Source organism: Pteropus alecto, unplaced genomic scaffold (genome assembly GCF_000325575.1).
Source record: "Pteropus alecto unplaced genomic scaffold, ASM32557v1 scaffold3, whole genome shotgun sequence".
Taxonomy (NCBI): domain Eukaryota; kingdom Metazoa; phylum Chordata; class Mammalia; order Chiroptera; family Pteropodidae; genus Pteropus; species Pteropus alecto.
The window spans coordinates 7,104,086-7,119,681 of NW_006442484.1; the positions used below are offsets into that span (position 1 = coordinate 7,104,086).

The 15,596-nt window shown below is 49.9% G+C and overlaps 1 protein-coding gene and 2 pseudogenes across 1 annotated transcript in view; 2 read left to right on the top strand and 1 right to left on the bottom strand.

Moving 5' to 3' along the window:
* SCTR (secretin receptor) overlaps nt 1-15,596 on the top strand; it is a 79,046-nt gene that overhangs the window by 34,343 nt on the left and 29,107 nt on the right. Inside the window, exons 3-4 of the mRNA XM_025039559.1 lie at nt 8,681-8,788; nt 14,111-14,223. Of these exons, the coding sequence (XP_024895327.1) occupies nt 8,681-8,788; nt 14,111-14,223 (221 nt within the window). The remainder of the gene's footprint in view (nt 1-8,680; nt 8,789-14,110; nt 14,224-15,596) is intronic.
* LOC112470632 lies at nt 8,161-8,279 on the bottom strand (annotated as a pseudogene).
* On the top strand, nt 15,431-15,549 carry LOC112470655 (annotated as a pseudogene).

The following is a 15,596-nucleotide window of genomic DNA, read 5'->3' on the forward strand; positions in this document are numbered from 1 at the left end:
GGTCTGTTGTTGAAAGCCCCCAAGACAGAAGATATCCAATGCCCTGGCCTGCTGGGAAAATCTTCAGCCCTGCTCTGCTGAGAGGTTGATAAGCAGAGCCAAAGATCCATTTTGGAGTTTAGAACAGATGTGGTGGATGAGGGGAAAATTCCCACGAAGACTGAAAGACTGAGAAAGGAGGAGAAATGACAAAGGGTAGAGCCATTGGGATTGAGCACAGTCCATCGTATCCACATCAGAACCAGGCGGGTGGCAGGGCTGAGGCTGAGGTCACCCAGGTTTCAGCCTAGCCCTGTAACCCAGGCCTTGCTGGCCACAGCAGCTCTCCCGAGGAGCATGACTCCAAAAGTCCCCATGCCACAGAGGCCCGTGGCCCACAGTACCTCCATCCCCAAGAAAGGCTGACACCCAAGGCAGGGAGGGGCTGGCGGGACTCTCTTTTGGAGGCACAGGGTTAATGATTAAGCTGCTCAGTCCTCCCTGGGGAGGAAGTTAATATTTGAACTCCAGACAAATCACAGGAAACGCTCAACGGAGCTGTCACCAAGCCTGGCACACTTATCACAAATAAAAAATTAACTCTTCAGCTATTCCGGGTTACATAGCCAAGGCCTCCCCAGCAATTTGTGGGAATGTTTCAGGGTCGCCCTATTAGCTGCATGTCCTACTCTCCCGGGCTATTTATTGCTCTGTTTACAGAAGCCAATACCCCCTCAGAGCTGGCTGGTACAAGGGCTTTGGCTTTCCCTAGGGAAGAATGTTCCAGAGAGACAGTGTGGTGGCAAGAAAGGTGTGGCCTTGGCAGTCAGACCTGGGCATATGTACTACTGTCACGTAGGGGCTGTGTGACCTTGAGCAAGACACTGATCCTCTCTGGGCCTTAGTGTCCTCACCTTCAAGATGGGGACATGCCATCTTTTTCTTCTTGTCTCAGCCAGCTGGTTGCCCACTCCCAAACAACATGGGCAGGAAGGAATGGGCTGGCTACATTTTTGGGGGAGGGGGGTGGAGGGTGCTTTTTTAATTGAGGTGAAATGCACATAATTTTAGAGTGAGAAGTTCAATGGCATTAGTTAATTGTTAATAAAGTCAGAACGAATATTCACAATGCTGTGCAACCACTACCTCTATCTAGTTCCAAAACATTTTCCTCACCCAAAATAAAACCCCTTCCCACTAAGTAATCACTCCTCACTCTCCCCTCATCCCTGCCTTTGGCAGCCGCTAATCTATTTTCTGTCCCTATGGATTTGCTGACTGGACATTTCATGTAAATGGAATCATACAATATGTGACCTTTTGTGTCTGCCTTCTTCCACAGAACGTAATGTTTTTGAGGTTCACCCACATTGAAGCACGTGTCAGTATTTCATACGTGCTGGCTTTTAATGTGTTTTTTTCCTAACAAACATTCCCAAGTCCTTTTCTGGGATTCCCTTCTGGCTCCTGATGGCCTTTGGCAGCCAAATACCTCCCTGCACCCACAGCTCACCTTTCCCTGTCCTTTCCTTGACACGATTCAGTTTTTAGAAACAAGTAGCTTACGTTTTCTAACATTTTAGATATTTTTTTTTACTGCTCATAGCAACCTGTGCAGTAAGTATCATTGTGCCCATTTCACAGATGAGGAAATCAAGGCTCTGGAGTCAGATGCACTACCATTGCGCCACGAGGTCCTGAAATCGAGGCTCTGAAAGGCCCAGGATCACCCAGAGCAAAAACAGGACTTTCAGCCCAAATTTTTTGATGCTAAATCCTGAGGATTTTCTAGTTAGAGATTGTCCATGCCAATTAATCTTTAATCTGTGTGAGAGGTGGTGTGAAACTAAGAGCTTTAGACCAGGTGAAGAAGAGTTCTTGGAGTGAATGAGGATTCTCTGGGGTAGGGTACAGTGTGTGCAGTTCCCAGGAGTGGGAGGGCTCAGCATACAGTGCTCAGAAGCTTGCCTCAAGCTGGCCTCCCGCAGGGAGATGTGGCAGCTGCTCCAAGGAAGCAGCCTCAGCCTCAGGTCTGGAGGGCTCTTTATCTCATCTAGTGCAGCTTCCATTCAGTGACTCAAGCATTACCCAGTCTCCTAATTCCATGACGCTCTCTGCTTGGATACTTTCAGCGGTGGGGAACTCACTACTTCCAAGGCAGTTCATCTCTTGGAAAGGGTTGTGCTTCTTGGTTTAAAGAGAAACATCCCAGGCTCTTTAGCTCTTCCTCCTGTGCTGTGCTTTTAAACACCTTTGCTATCCTGAAACTTCAGTTCCTCCAACCCCATCCCGACCACTGCTGCATGAGGTCCAGCCATCACCAAGAGGCAGCACCTTTCCTGACCTAAATACTGTCGATCAGGTCATTAGCAAAGCCAAGGAAACCTCACCAGGTTGCCATTTGGATGGTCTAGAGATAGGGCTACGGGTAGGCTGAGAAAAGCAAGGGGAGACATAACGAAACTAGAAATTGAGTGCTTCTGAACTACCAGGGGGTCTTGGGGAGGAGAAAGGGTGAAAAGATGTGAGTGGGATCATGGAAGCTCCAGGGAGGCAGATACAGCAGCTCCAGGAAGGAGCAAAGAGTTAACACTGACGAAAGCAAAAGTTAGAGGAGGACATGTAGGGGCACAGCAAGAGGGGTTTGGACTCGCTGGTGACCTCCATTAGCAGGCATGGTAAGCATCAGGGAGCATGGAGGGGGCATGGAGGGATGGAAGACTCATTGCCCAATCTAGCTTGGCCCTGGGTGGCCTGGCTTGATCGTGGCCCCGTGTCACTTCAGCCTGACACATTGCTCCCCAAATAGTCTCAGGTTATTGTCAGGCCATCTGAGCTCATTTATAAATAAATCAAGGACTGCAGGATGGACACTCCTCTGTGGGTGAGCGCAGGGCAGGCTGCAGTGAGCAGAGAGCTGGCAGGCTGGTCTCCAGGCACTGGGCTGGGTGCGGGATCTAGGCATTGCCAAGGCACTGTCCTGCCCTCTCGGATCACCTTTTCCCCATCACCAGACCTGCCTCTGGAGCCACTTCTCTATCCCAGGGTAGTGGCAGGACAGAGGAAGCTGATATTTCTGAGTGTCCACCCTGGGCGGGCCTCGTGCCAGGGGATTTCACAGCATGAAGGAAATCAATCTTTGTCTATAAACTCCAGGGTAGGTAAAGGTAGAACTTTCTCCATTTTCTATAACTTTAATTCTGGCTGAATACTCTTGGGATGGCAGAAACCTAAGCCTTGGTACTTTCTGGGTCTTCCTCACAATGTGCCCTAGGGTTCAGAGATTCACACGGTGCCATGGTGTCTGAGGGAGCCCATCTGGTTTTGAGCTTTGCTCCACGGAGTGGTGGCCGACAGACACTATTTCAGCTCCCATGACTCCTTCTGTGCTTCACAGGGAGGCATGGGCTCTGCCAGGCTGTTTATGTCCTGCCTATCTGGACATGACCCCACAGCCATCTCTCTTCTGGGCTATCCCACCATTGGAGCCGACAGGCAGCAGGACACTAATGTCTCATTCTGGAACCTTCTATGTCCTACTCATCACTTCCCCTCCCTTTATTCCCAGTCTGAGGGAAGTCTTGCTCCTTTTCTGTTTCCTCCCAAGCATTCTGATTACACTAGAATTTCTCTTTAACCCCCAGGGGCTTTTAGGTTTTTCCTTTCCTCCTCTGAGACTGTGAACCAGTAATCTGAGGAGGAAGGACAGAGAAAGGGAAAAAATGCCAGGAGGAAAAAAAGGAGCAAAGGTTAATAGATGAGAAAATACGGCACTGCACACACAAATCATCTAATTCCCACTAAAGTCCTGGGGACATTACTATGCCCATTTTATAGAGGAGGAAACTGAGGCTCACAGAGGTAAGTGGCAGGCCCACAGTAGATTGAGGTCCAAAGCTTACCCTATCTCCACCATATCACCTGCCTCAAGCCAGTATCCCATGCTGTCCACTCGGGCCACAGTCACTCAGCAGGCACCCCTGCTCTCTCAGATGGCATTTGTGGTCTAATGTTGCCTTTTCTTGTTTCCTCACTTAAACTTCCCCAGCCTTTCATCTCATGCCCTCCAGCCAGGCAGTCAGCGGCAACAGGTGCCCATTAAAGATGGCGGAGGTGTAGGAGGCATGCCCCTCACCTGTCCTGGGCCCTGCTCACCCACGAAGCAGCTAATTTATCTTTATTTCAGCCTTGCCTTTCCAGAGGCAAGGAGCCCTCCCTAGTGGCTCAGTAGCAGTGGCTCTGTTCACGAAGCTCCCCCACCCCTTATCTCATTAAATTGTCCTCATCCCTAACTCAGGTGGCGAGCTTTGCTGCTCTGGACCTAAAACTACCAGGTTCTCACAGTGACCCGAGTCCGGTGCTTTGTCCCTTCCCTGCCAGAGCTCCCTGGGGGAGGCAGGGCAGGACGTGATATCCTCCCTCCTTCCCCCAACTCAGAGCAGGAACCTGATGGGAAGTGGGGTCTGAGGTCCTCCACTCACACTCTGGAGCAAAGGAGGTCCCTGAAAGCAGCCGGGGGGCCACACGGACCACCCCTGCTCCCCAGACGTAGTCCCCCCACCCCAGCAGCAGCCACGCAGCCCCTGCACTCATATATCCTTAATAATTTTTCCTTTCAAACAATTGAATTTTTTCATCGTGCTATGTATTAGATTTTAGACTTATTCATCCCACATAACTGCAACTTTGTCTCCTTTGACCAACCTCTCCCCATTTCCCCCACCCTAGGCCCCGGGAACCACAATTCTACTCTCTGCTTCCATGAGTTTTAATTTTTTTGGATTCCATGTATGAGTGAGAACATGTAGTATTTGTCTTCTCTGGGTCTGACTTATTTCATTTAGCACAATGTCCTCCAGGTTCATCCATGTTGTCACAAATGGCAAAATTTTCTTCTTTTTTTAAAGCTGAATGATACTTTATTATTGAAATTTTCTTTATCCATTTTCCTTCGATGGACATTTAGGTTATTTCTATATCGTGGTTGTTGTAAATAATGCTGCAATGGACATGGAGATGCAGATATCTCTTCGAGATACTGATTTCATTTCCTTTGGATGAATACCCAGGAGTGGAATTGATAGATCATATGATAGTTCTACTTTTAACTTTTTGAGAAACCTCAGTACTGTTTTCCATAGCGGCTGTACCAGCTTACATTCCCACCAACAGTGCACGAGTCCCCTTTCTCCAACTGACTTTTCTTTTTTTGAAAACTAAGCCCCATCCTAAACAATAGTAGCTATAAAATCACAAATGTGATATGCTAGCTCTTTAACTTTTTAATACATATAAAATTCTTTTTAAAAATGTTTGTCTATTAAGATTAAAAGTATTCCACCATATATCAGCTAAAAGTGCACGCCACCCAGGGTGTGCTCCTTGCACACTGGGCACCCTGGGTCTGTTCTTGTGCCTTCCATGCCCGGACAGTAAAGTCAAGGCTGAGAGGGAGCGTGGCCATTTTCCAGTGCTCAGGATGTGAGCAATACTGTGTGGAGTTAGCATCCAGGTCTGCTGCCAACAAGGGTCAGTCTGGCAGGTAGGATCTCAGCTCCACCAGGGTCAGCTCTGTCACCCCGCATATGTCACTTCACCTCTTGGAGCCTGGGTTCCTCAGTACTGGGGCAGTGACTCTGCCCAACCCCTGTGGACTCCACAATGTCTAATGCATGTCCAGAACAGGCTTAGATGTCCCCAGTCTTTTCTCTCTACATGGCTGATATGAAGGGCATGGCAGTGAATCAGCTGGCAGGGGAACCCCACTTACCATTAGGGAAGTCTGCTACCCTCTCTCCCTCACCTCTCGCCACCAGCCACCAGCCACCAGCCACCAGCCACCAGCCACCAGCCACTCCCACCCTGTCTTCTGGCATCACCAGGCCAGTGTCCCTATGGGCCTTGCCTGACATGACACAGGTCAGGAAGCCTGCCAGATGCCCTGGCACCCTCCCCATCGGTCTGGCCAGCTGGACATGGGCTGTCTAGCGTCATGAACTAGAGCCCTAAGCCAGTGTCCTGGCGACCTGGTCAGCCCCAGCCCTGAATCCATTTCTCCCAAAGTGAGGAAAGAAGCCCCTGAATTTCTCCACAGTTGGAAGGGCCCCCACTGCTTCCAGTACAAAAGATGTGGCTGAGCTGGCAGAGAGACTGCACTGTAAACGAGGTACCTGCAGCTGCATGGAGATCTCTGCAGAAGGAAAAAGGACAAGGGGGCCAGCCTCATCCTCCAGGCTGCAGATGTCGGAATAGCTCTGAGTAGAGAGACACAGTGGATCATCTGTAAAAGGCCCTCCCAGGACCTGTCACCATTCCAAGGACAGCTGGGGAGACCAGAGTCACCCAGGGGCCTGTGAGCTCCAGGATACCCTGCTCAGGTCTGGTGAACAGCGTCCACAGCTGAAGTCTGGAGGACCTGCCTGGGCGCTCTGGGGGAGTTCAAGATAGAGATAAGCTTAAGCCCTTCCTATTTTGGGGCTCACTGTCAGTGTTGGGTGAATATTCAGGAATATTCTCATCTCCCACATTCCTCAAAGGACACAGACACCTGGTCCTTTACCTCATAGATGCTTTGACTATCCTCATGGGAGCCACATCCAAACCCTGCCCTCCTGTCTCCACATCTCTCTCCTCCATTCCCTACCACCTCCCTTACCGGTCAGGTGGGAGCTGCCTTTCACCTGCACCCACCATGTGAAGGTTCATCTCTTCCTCTTCAAAACCTCAGGAGGAAGGCATTTGTTTCCCCTGGAAGAGAAGACATAGGTGAGGGCAACTGATGGGTGGTGAGGCAGACAGGAACCCAGGCCTGTGGGACTCCAGAGTCTTGGCTCTTTCTGGGGGTCATGAGCTCTGTGGTGGGGAGTCTGTACTCTGTTCCCCAAACTGGATGAGGGGTGACTCTGCTAATCTTGTGAGCGTCACCTCAGCTCTATTTCTGGCCCCCACCAAACCGGCCCACAGCGATGTCATCTCAGGTGGTATGGGTCTGCAGAAGCCTGTCACAGGGAGCAATTTCCCTGAGTTTCTTCCCCTGGGATCGACTTTGGAAGAATTGGTGGCTGATTATGTTAAATGATAAATTTTAAAAGAGAGTATAATCATAATTTGCATACAAATGAAAAGTGAATACTTGTCAAGTATTATATTTAATTCATGAGAGAACCGGTAAGATGTTACCGCTAGTTCATAAGAGAATTCAAAGTATCTGACATATAAAGCAAAATGGTAAAATGAATTTACAAATAGATTCAAAACCAGCTGAATACAATTTGGTCCAGTTGAAATACAATTGGACAAAATTCATTTGCATGCCTATGGACAAGAATCATTTGCATTGCTCAGTTATCTACAACTTACAGAGTTGCAGAGTAGCTCTAAGACAATAAAAGTCCCCAAAGACAGTAAAAAAGTCCAGAGAACCTAGAATCAGATAACCCAGAAAATTGGGGTTAGACAACCTCTCGTTTTTCATTGAAGACACTGGTAATCTTTTTGATTCATTTCCAAGTCTTTCAGTTATAAGAAGTAGACCACAAGTCTGCCTCTGAGTTTCCTAGCAGCCAAGTCAAAGAGGGAACAGCCTCAAATTCAGTGTCTCTAAGGACAGATATGTAGTAGTTGTTCACCATGTTCAGCTTCTCATTGCATTGAGACCATGTTCTCCTTCTGGGAGGGGCCTTGTGAAAGAAACCCAGTGAGCTGGGAAGCAATGTCCTCAACAACATTTCTCTTACAAATGCAGTAACCAGTCTGGTGTAGCTGCTTCCAAAAGCTGGGACAGTGGCTCTCAAAACGTGGTTCCAGACCAAGAGCATCAGCCCCACCTGGGAACTTGTTAGAAATACAAATTTTCAGGCTCCATTGAGACTCTGCGGGTGGGGCCCAGCTATCTGTTTCAACAAGCCTTCTGGATGCTTCCAATGCAAACTGAAGTTTGAGAATCATGGGGCAAGGGTTGTCATTACATTAGAATTACCTGGGAAGCTTTAACACAATATCATGCTTGGGCCCCACCTAAGACCAATTAAATCAGGATCCCTGAGTGTAGGACCCAGTTATATATGTTTTTATTATTTTATTATTATTATTATTTTTAGGTGAGGAAACACTTGGTTGACTTCACAGATTGCAAGGACCTTGTCAGCTTACAATCCTTTATTTTTTTATTTCATTTTTTAACACCTATAGCACTTGGTCTTCCTAGGTGGTCTCCCGTCCAAGTACTAACCAGGCCTAACCCTGCTTAGCTTCCAAGATCAGATGGGATTGGCCTTGTTCAGGGTGGCATGGCCGTAGACTATATATGCTTTTAAAGCTCCCCAGATGGTTATACTTGCAGCCAGAATGGAGGCCCACTGCCGTCAAGTCATTTAATACAAGCTGAGGGCAAGAGATGGTCTATCTTCTGCTCTAGAAAATTCCAGACCTGTGCTTGTGAGGCTTATATGAGATAATGTGCCTGCCTGCCTGCCTGCCTTCCTCCCTTGTCTACAACACTGAGCACTTACTATGAAGATGGCAGAGTCCAAGTTCCCAAAGATGAAAAGGCACATCGGACACCATTGGTTCCTGATCTCAAGTAGTCAGGACCTATTGGGAACTCCTAGCAGGCAGGGGTGGTGGGGATGGTGACAGGGTGGTGGGGATGGCCCTTGGTCCATGCTCTATCCTTGTCTGATGCTTGTGCTCTTCTTGGTAGGCTGCGAGGGGCTCTGGGACAACATGAGCTGCTGGCCCTCGTCTGCTCTGGGACAGACTGTGGAAGTGGAGTGCCCACGATTCTTCCAGATCCTCACAGGCAGAAACGGTAACTGTCCAGACCAGGGGTCCTGGCTGAGAGGCCGTGGGTGGCCTCTGGGTGGGGCCTCAGCCTGGAGCCATTAGTCCAAGCAAACTTCTGTAGGGGATGATGGAGGCGGGGTCCTGCTTAGGGATTGGAAACCTTGCTTGAGGGGTGTGGGGTGGGCGCAGTCCTTAGTGTCCCATGCAAGGGGGCAGGAGGCAATGTACTGGGAGGTCCGGCTTGCTTCTCTTCCCCATGCTCCTACTCAGGGCCTCCCCTCCTTCTTTCCATGTTTCTGCCCCCTAAGCAACCAAAGCGGTTGCTCCAAGCCCCTGTGTCTGCGTCCCACCATGGCACAGCCTGGCCTTAGAACACTTACTTCCTCTGTGCATGTTCTGCCAGGCTCTGCTGATAAACTATGCCCTCCCAGGAACCCCCTGGCTTCTTGGGGGATCTCATGCCTGAGGAAGGCTACAGTATACAAGGACTTTTTAAATTTCAGGCAGAGAAGTGAGGAGGCCATCTCAGACAGGGGGTGCTCAGGGACTAACATTGGCTAAAGCTCCATTATGTGCCAGGCATTTAGTCATCACAAACCCCCTGGAAATCACAGACCTTTTCTCTCTACACTTGACCCAGTAAAGAGTAATGATAATGGGGACTAAGAGAGGTTCAGAAGTTCGCCTAAGGTTCACAGCTAGGAGGAGATGGAGAAAAAAAGACTCAAACCCAGATTTCTCTGACTTCAAAACTGGTGCCCTGTTCTATAGGCCATGGTCAAAGTGGACCTACAGCCCTACAGTAGGGGTGGCCCTGGATGAAGGCAAGGTGATTTCATGGCCTTTGAAGCCCCTGCCCTTAGTGGGGTCATTTGAAGTCTAAAGTCTGGCCTGGCCCTGCCCCTTTTCCTTCATCCATGCTGGGCAGGAAAAGCTGCCCAATGAGGCTTTTAACAAGAATGAACCAAAAAAGATGAGACCAGTGTGGGAGAGGAGTGTAAATTCTTCACACCATGATTCTCTAGTACACATGGGCACACGTATGTGCGCATGCAAGTGCATACACACACACATACACACACACACACAGATTTGTGAAACATGCTGCTGTAGCTCACTGTCCCTCTCAGCTTCACTTGGCACCTGATGATACAGGAATTGGAAGGGGCCGGGGAGTCCATTTTGAATCCCACCACTCTGTTTACTGTTTGGGTAATGCCACCTGCCGAAATAGACAAATCCTCAAGTCTCAAAGCCTTCACCAGTGTCTGCATGCTGAGAGTCCAAAATAGGTGTTCCTGACGAGCAGGAAGATCTTCTCTCCATGGCGATTCTGACATCCTAGCACCTTCTTGCTTGTGGTGTCAGCACACAGCTTTCAGGCTGACTGGCAAAGGGAAGTGACTTAAAGGATCAGCCAAGGGAGATTTTGAAGGACCAAGCCTGAAGGTGATACCACTTCTACCCGCATTGCCTCTGCCAGAACTCAGTCATATGGCGACATCTAACTGCAAGAGACAAGAGAATATGGGGTCCAGGCAGGTGCTAGTCTCTGCCTCTGGGCCCAAGTTACTCAATTTGTCTCTGAGTTTCAATTTTCTCACCTATAAAATGAGTAGAATAAATGACACCAGTCTTGTAAGGCTGTGCTTGGAAATAAATTTTAAATATCTTTCTTTGTCTCTTCTCTCCCCCTCATCTCCCTTCTTGTCCTTCCTTTTCTCCCCCCAATAATCCCCCCACATGCTCACACACACCAGCAAACTTACCAACGGTCTTTATCTCCTGGCACAATCCTTCCATGTCTGTCTCTGAGGTCTGTGGAGCCCGGAACACAGGAAATTAATCCAGACATGGTTGACCTTGAGTAACTTGCTGGTCAGGTGTAAGGCCAGGATGAGACCCTGGTCTCTGACTCCCGGTCCAGTGCTCCTCCCTGACTAGCCCAGTTCTCCTGTTGAAGGGACTAGTAGCCCTCCTCCTTTCCCACCCCTCCCCTCACAGCCTTCCCAGAGCCACAGTGCCTCCACCTCCCCCCACAGAGGGGCAGAGCTGTGCTGATAGCCACATCCCGCCCCAATCAATTGCTTGAACCTCTGCCTGCCTCATTAACTGGAGTTTCCTTCTTGAGGCTCCCCAACCCTTTAATTGCTCAAGACCCACTCTGCCTGCGTGCCATGAGGAAAGAAGCTTGGATCCTACACCTACCTCTGCTGCAGTTTCTTTTGGTGCCACATGGTGTCGCTGTGGAGCCGCAGGACCTGCCTGCGTGTCCACACTGAGGCTCTGCCTGCTGAGTGCTAGGCATGGCCCCTAGGAGGTGGGGATGGGGATCGTTTTACCCCGGGGGCGGGGAGGGGGTGACGGGGAGTGCACTCTGCTCTTTCCCAGCCCCAGGTCCAGGGCCAGGCGAGCATAGGTCAGGACGAGGCCAGGCCAGCCTCTGATCTAGAGCCATCTTCCCATTACTGTCTTCCCTCCCGGTAGATCCACCTGGCTTCTAGTTAGATCCCAGCTCCTTTGTCTCCTCTCAGGAGATAAGACTTCCCTCAGTGGTGTCCCACAGGATTCTAGGGCTTTCCACCCCAACCCAGGAAGGAGTGCCCAGTGAGGACAAGCTGGTGTCCTGGAGCCTTCCTTTAGAAAGTAGAAAATAATAAATTAATTCTATCTAAGGGTGCATACTACATGGGCCCAGTCTGGGTGACTGGAGAAACTATAGGCTCCATTCGGCACCAGATATTTCTCTGTTTGTGTGTGCCAGGGCCTAGAATGTTCCCTCTAGCATGCATTCCTTTGAATCTTAGAAGGGCACTGGTCTTCCAGAATTCCTTATTTAAAAACACATTTCCCAGACAGGGTCAGGCGTTGCCCCCCTTTCCTTTCTCTCTTAGTAAGGATTGGAACCTTAAAGTAGTAGAGGTCCCTAACCTGATTAAGGTCTTGGAGCCTTTTGAGAATCAGATGAAAGCATTGGACTAGCTCTTCCTCAAACTGCACACGTGTATGTACACAAAAATACTGACCGTTCTTTCAGGGGCCTTTGAGGTGTGCATTGGCCTGAACCTGGGTAAGGACCCCTTAACTATTAGGCATTAAACCCACGGGAAGTGAGTGGGGTTGAAGGGACTTCAGAGAGAGCCCAACCATGTCTCCTCTGAAGCTCTGCCAAGGGCCCGGTCAGCAAAGGATACTGTCTCGTTAGCTGCCCTGGGCACCTGGCCCGGATCATATGCAGCTTCTGTCTTGAGAATCCTGCTGGGTCACGAGGAGAGGGCCTCAAACTGGCAGCTCGGCCTGTGGACACGCGCTGTCTGACAATCTGTTTGGGGATCCAGGGCGTTCGTATTCTCTTAGCTCACCTTCCTGTACAACCGGCGTAAATTTGACCACCATTCTTTCATATCTGACAGCCTACCACCCTTGGCTTGATTACAGAAATTTTCCACCCCTAAATTCCAAGACTTCGAGTCCTACCACTTCTATTTCAGAAAGGCCAAAAGCAGCAGGGAGGAACACCGGGGTGTCTGTTCTGTATGTGGCACCAGCCTGGGCAATTTCCATGTGCCATCGCATTTCTTGCTCAGTCCTGCAGTGTGGGTAATTATTCCCATTTGGTACAGGAAAGTGGTACACCTAAGGGCACACAGCAACCAAGAGGCAGAGCTGTGTTTCGAACTCAGATCTGGCTGCTTCTAAGCCTGTGCTTCAGGCCTCATGAGCCTTCATAGACCTGGCATGCTCAGAGCCCAAAAACCATGGTCTCCTGTTGCTAGAAGCTGCCTCTGGGTCTGCAGGGAGATGGTCAGGCAGGAGAGCGGTACCGTATGGGACATGGACTCACTGGCACTGTTGCCCAGTTCTGAGCCTTGGTTTTCTTGTCTGTAAAATAGGCCAGCAGCACCTCCCTCACTTGGATATTCTGAGGATTAGATCAGAATCTGTACATTAGCGTAGTGACTGATTCTAGAAATGCCAGCCATATTTCTCCAGCTCGGTGGAACCTGTTTGAGCCAGTGGCCCAGATCCTGGGGCCTGTTAGGATAAGCATGCCAGCCTAGATAGGGAGGTGAAGGGGCCCCTGGACAGGGTACAGATTGGAGCAAAAGCAGTGGCAGGGCTCTTATTACAGGGCTGTAATCAGCTCCCTCACCCTTGCAGCGCCCGCACCAGAATTTGGCCCTCCTTGGCAGCCCAGAGTAGAGGACGCAACTAGGCAACTCATTCCAAGAAGGGAAACTCCTCTTGGCAGCTTTTCAAGACTCCCTTCTTGACTGGTGGCTCTACTTCTCCTGCTCTAAAATCTCCCTGTGGTCAGGCTCTCCACTCTTCTCCACAGAAGAACTTAGGGTGGGCTCTTTATCCCTATTCCTTTGCTTTTCTAGCCAATCAGCCAGTCAGAAAATGTTTGATGAGCAAGGACTCTGGGCAGGCCATGGAGAGCCCTCAGTAACTCGTCATCTGCTGAGGGAGGGAGAAAAGACATTGGCACTGTGTGAGGGCACAGGATAGTTCTGTGCTGGAGGTGCCTAAAGTGGCACGGCAGCCAGTGGAGGTGGGGCTTGGGGAGGGGAAGTCCCTCTCAGAGCACTGAGGGACTTTGGAGCTGAGTTTGGAGCTTAGGAGGGAGTGGTCAGGCCCAGGTGGGAGTGGTCAGGCCCAGGATGAAGTTGCAGTGGCACAAGGGTCTAAGAGGGCCCTGGATTGGGGCTGGGCCCCTAAGGGCAGCAAGCTGAAGTGGGGATCAGTGACATTGGAAGTTCTGCAGTGGCCTGGCTATTTGGGGCCTGGGGTCTGGTTGAGAAGGGATTTGGGGACTATTGAATACTGCGACATGAGTCAACCAGCCTCCCTTGTCTATGGAGCCCTGGTGCTTGTCACAGTGGGATGTGAAAGTGTTGGTGAGGCAGTGGGAGCAAAACAAGCAGTGATTGGGGGCTGAGATGGGGTGTTTGTTCAGGGCCAGTCTGGTTTGTAGATCGAGGTGTCAAGGATCAGCTGCGCTCGCACGCGCGCTCTCTCTCTCTCTCTCTCTCTCTCATACACACACACACACACACACACACACACACACACACACACACACCCATCCTAGGTCTTTGCCCCTTCTCGGCCCACTTGCCTACATACCTTTCTCATCACTTTTTCTGACTGACTGACATATATTCTTCAGAGATCAGCTGGGCCAATTGGGAGCTAACTGAGTGGTTCAGAGAAAGGCAGCTGGGGACAGAGTGACAGAAGGAAGCTCCAGGCTGCTCCTAAGGCATGGCCAAGGGCACTCAGGAGACCCAGCCATCTTTCTCTGGTCCCCATGGCTCACCCACAGGACTCTTGGCCCCCACAGGTTCCATGTTTCGAAACTGCACACAGAGCGGCTGGTCAGAAACCTTCCCCAGGCCTGACGTGGCCTGTGGGGTTAATGTGAACAACTCGTCTAACGAGACCAACGAGAAGCGGGTAAGCTTGTCAACTCTCCTTCCTCCTCGGATGGGGCCCGCAGGGTGCAAAGTCCCTGGGAGAGGACAGAATGGGGCCAGCCTAGGGCCAAGGTTGGGTGACTCAGGGACTGTTCTTTGCACCCACCCCTCTCGTAGTCATTGCCCAGGGCTCAGTGGGCCTGCTTCACTGCCCTGATCTATCAGTCCAGAGACGATAGTCATGAAAACCATGGCACAGTGAGAACTGCTATATGTCACCATGAGACTGGAGTGATTTAGTCATGAAACCAAAAGAGAAGCAATGTGGTAGCTAAGTGCTTGAAGCCAGGCTGGTGAGTGTCAACCCTGACCTGTGATCTTGGTAGGGGGTGGGGAGGACTTCACTTCTCTGAGCCTCAGTTTCTTCATCAAGGACATGGGGTTAATGACAGTTCTGCCCTCACAGGTTTGTCAAGAGAACTCAATGAGTTCATCCGTGGAAACGTTGACAAGGGTGCCTGGCCATAGTAAGTGCTCAATAAATGCTTGCTCTCAAAGGAGTCTCAGGCTCTGATAGGAAGGAGAAAGCCCAAGCACAGGACAGTCCTGGTTTGAGAGAGGACTCTGTGAGCCATGGGAGGCACTTTTGTGGGTGCCTCCAGTGGTCCTCCCTAAAGCTTCAGATTCAGAAACCCTATAGATTCAGAAACCTTTCACTCCTTGCTTTTCCTGACTGATTCATACACATACTTCAAAACTCCACTCAGCACATCAAATCCAGAAAGCTCTTTCTTGTAGTCCAGGAAGGGCTCCGTTAATACATGCACTGATTTGGCCTCCAGTTATTATCTACCATATTATATTAAATCATCGGCATGTGCCATGTGCATCTCTCTCACTAAAATATGAGCTCCCAAAGTCATTCATTCATTCAACATACATTTATTGAACATCTACTATGGGCAAAGCATGGGTCTAAGCATGGGGATACAGCAGTGGCGGATAGAAGAAAGTCCTCTTCATTTCCAGGCCTCTCACTGCCCAGCACAATGACTGGTACCTATAAGGTACCCAATAAATGTTTGTTGTTGTACTGAACATGAACCACACGCCAGCTGCTTAATGAACAATTATAATAAATCTTCAAAAATACTCATTGTAAGTTCATTATTTTCTCCATTTTGCAGATGCGGAAACTGAGGCTCAGAGGGGTTAAGGAAAATGCTTAGAAAGTAATGGAGGTGTGGGTCTACAGCCATGCTACCCTGAACAAGCCTGATGCCGTCTGATCTCAGAAGCTAAACAGGGTCAGGCCTGCTTAGTACTTGGATGAGAGACCACCTAGGAAGACCAGGTGCTATAGGCAATAAAGAAAGGAAGGAAGGAAGGAAGGAAGGAAGGAAGGAAGGAAGG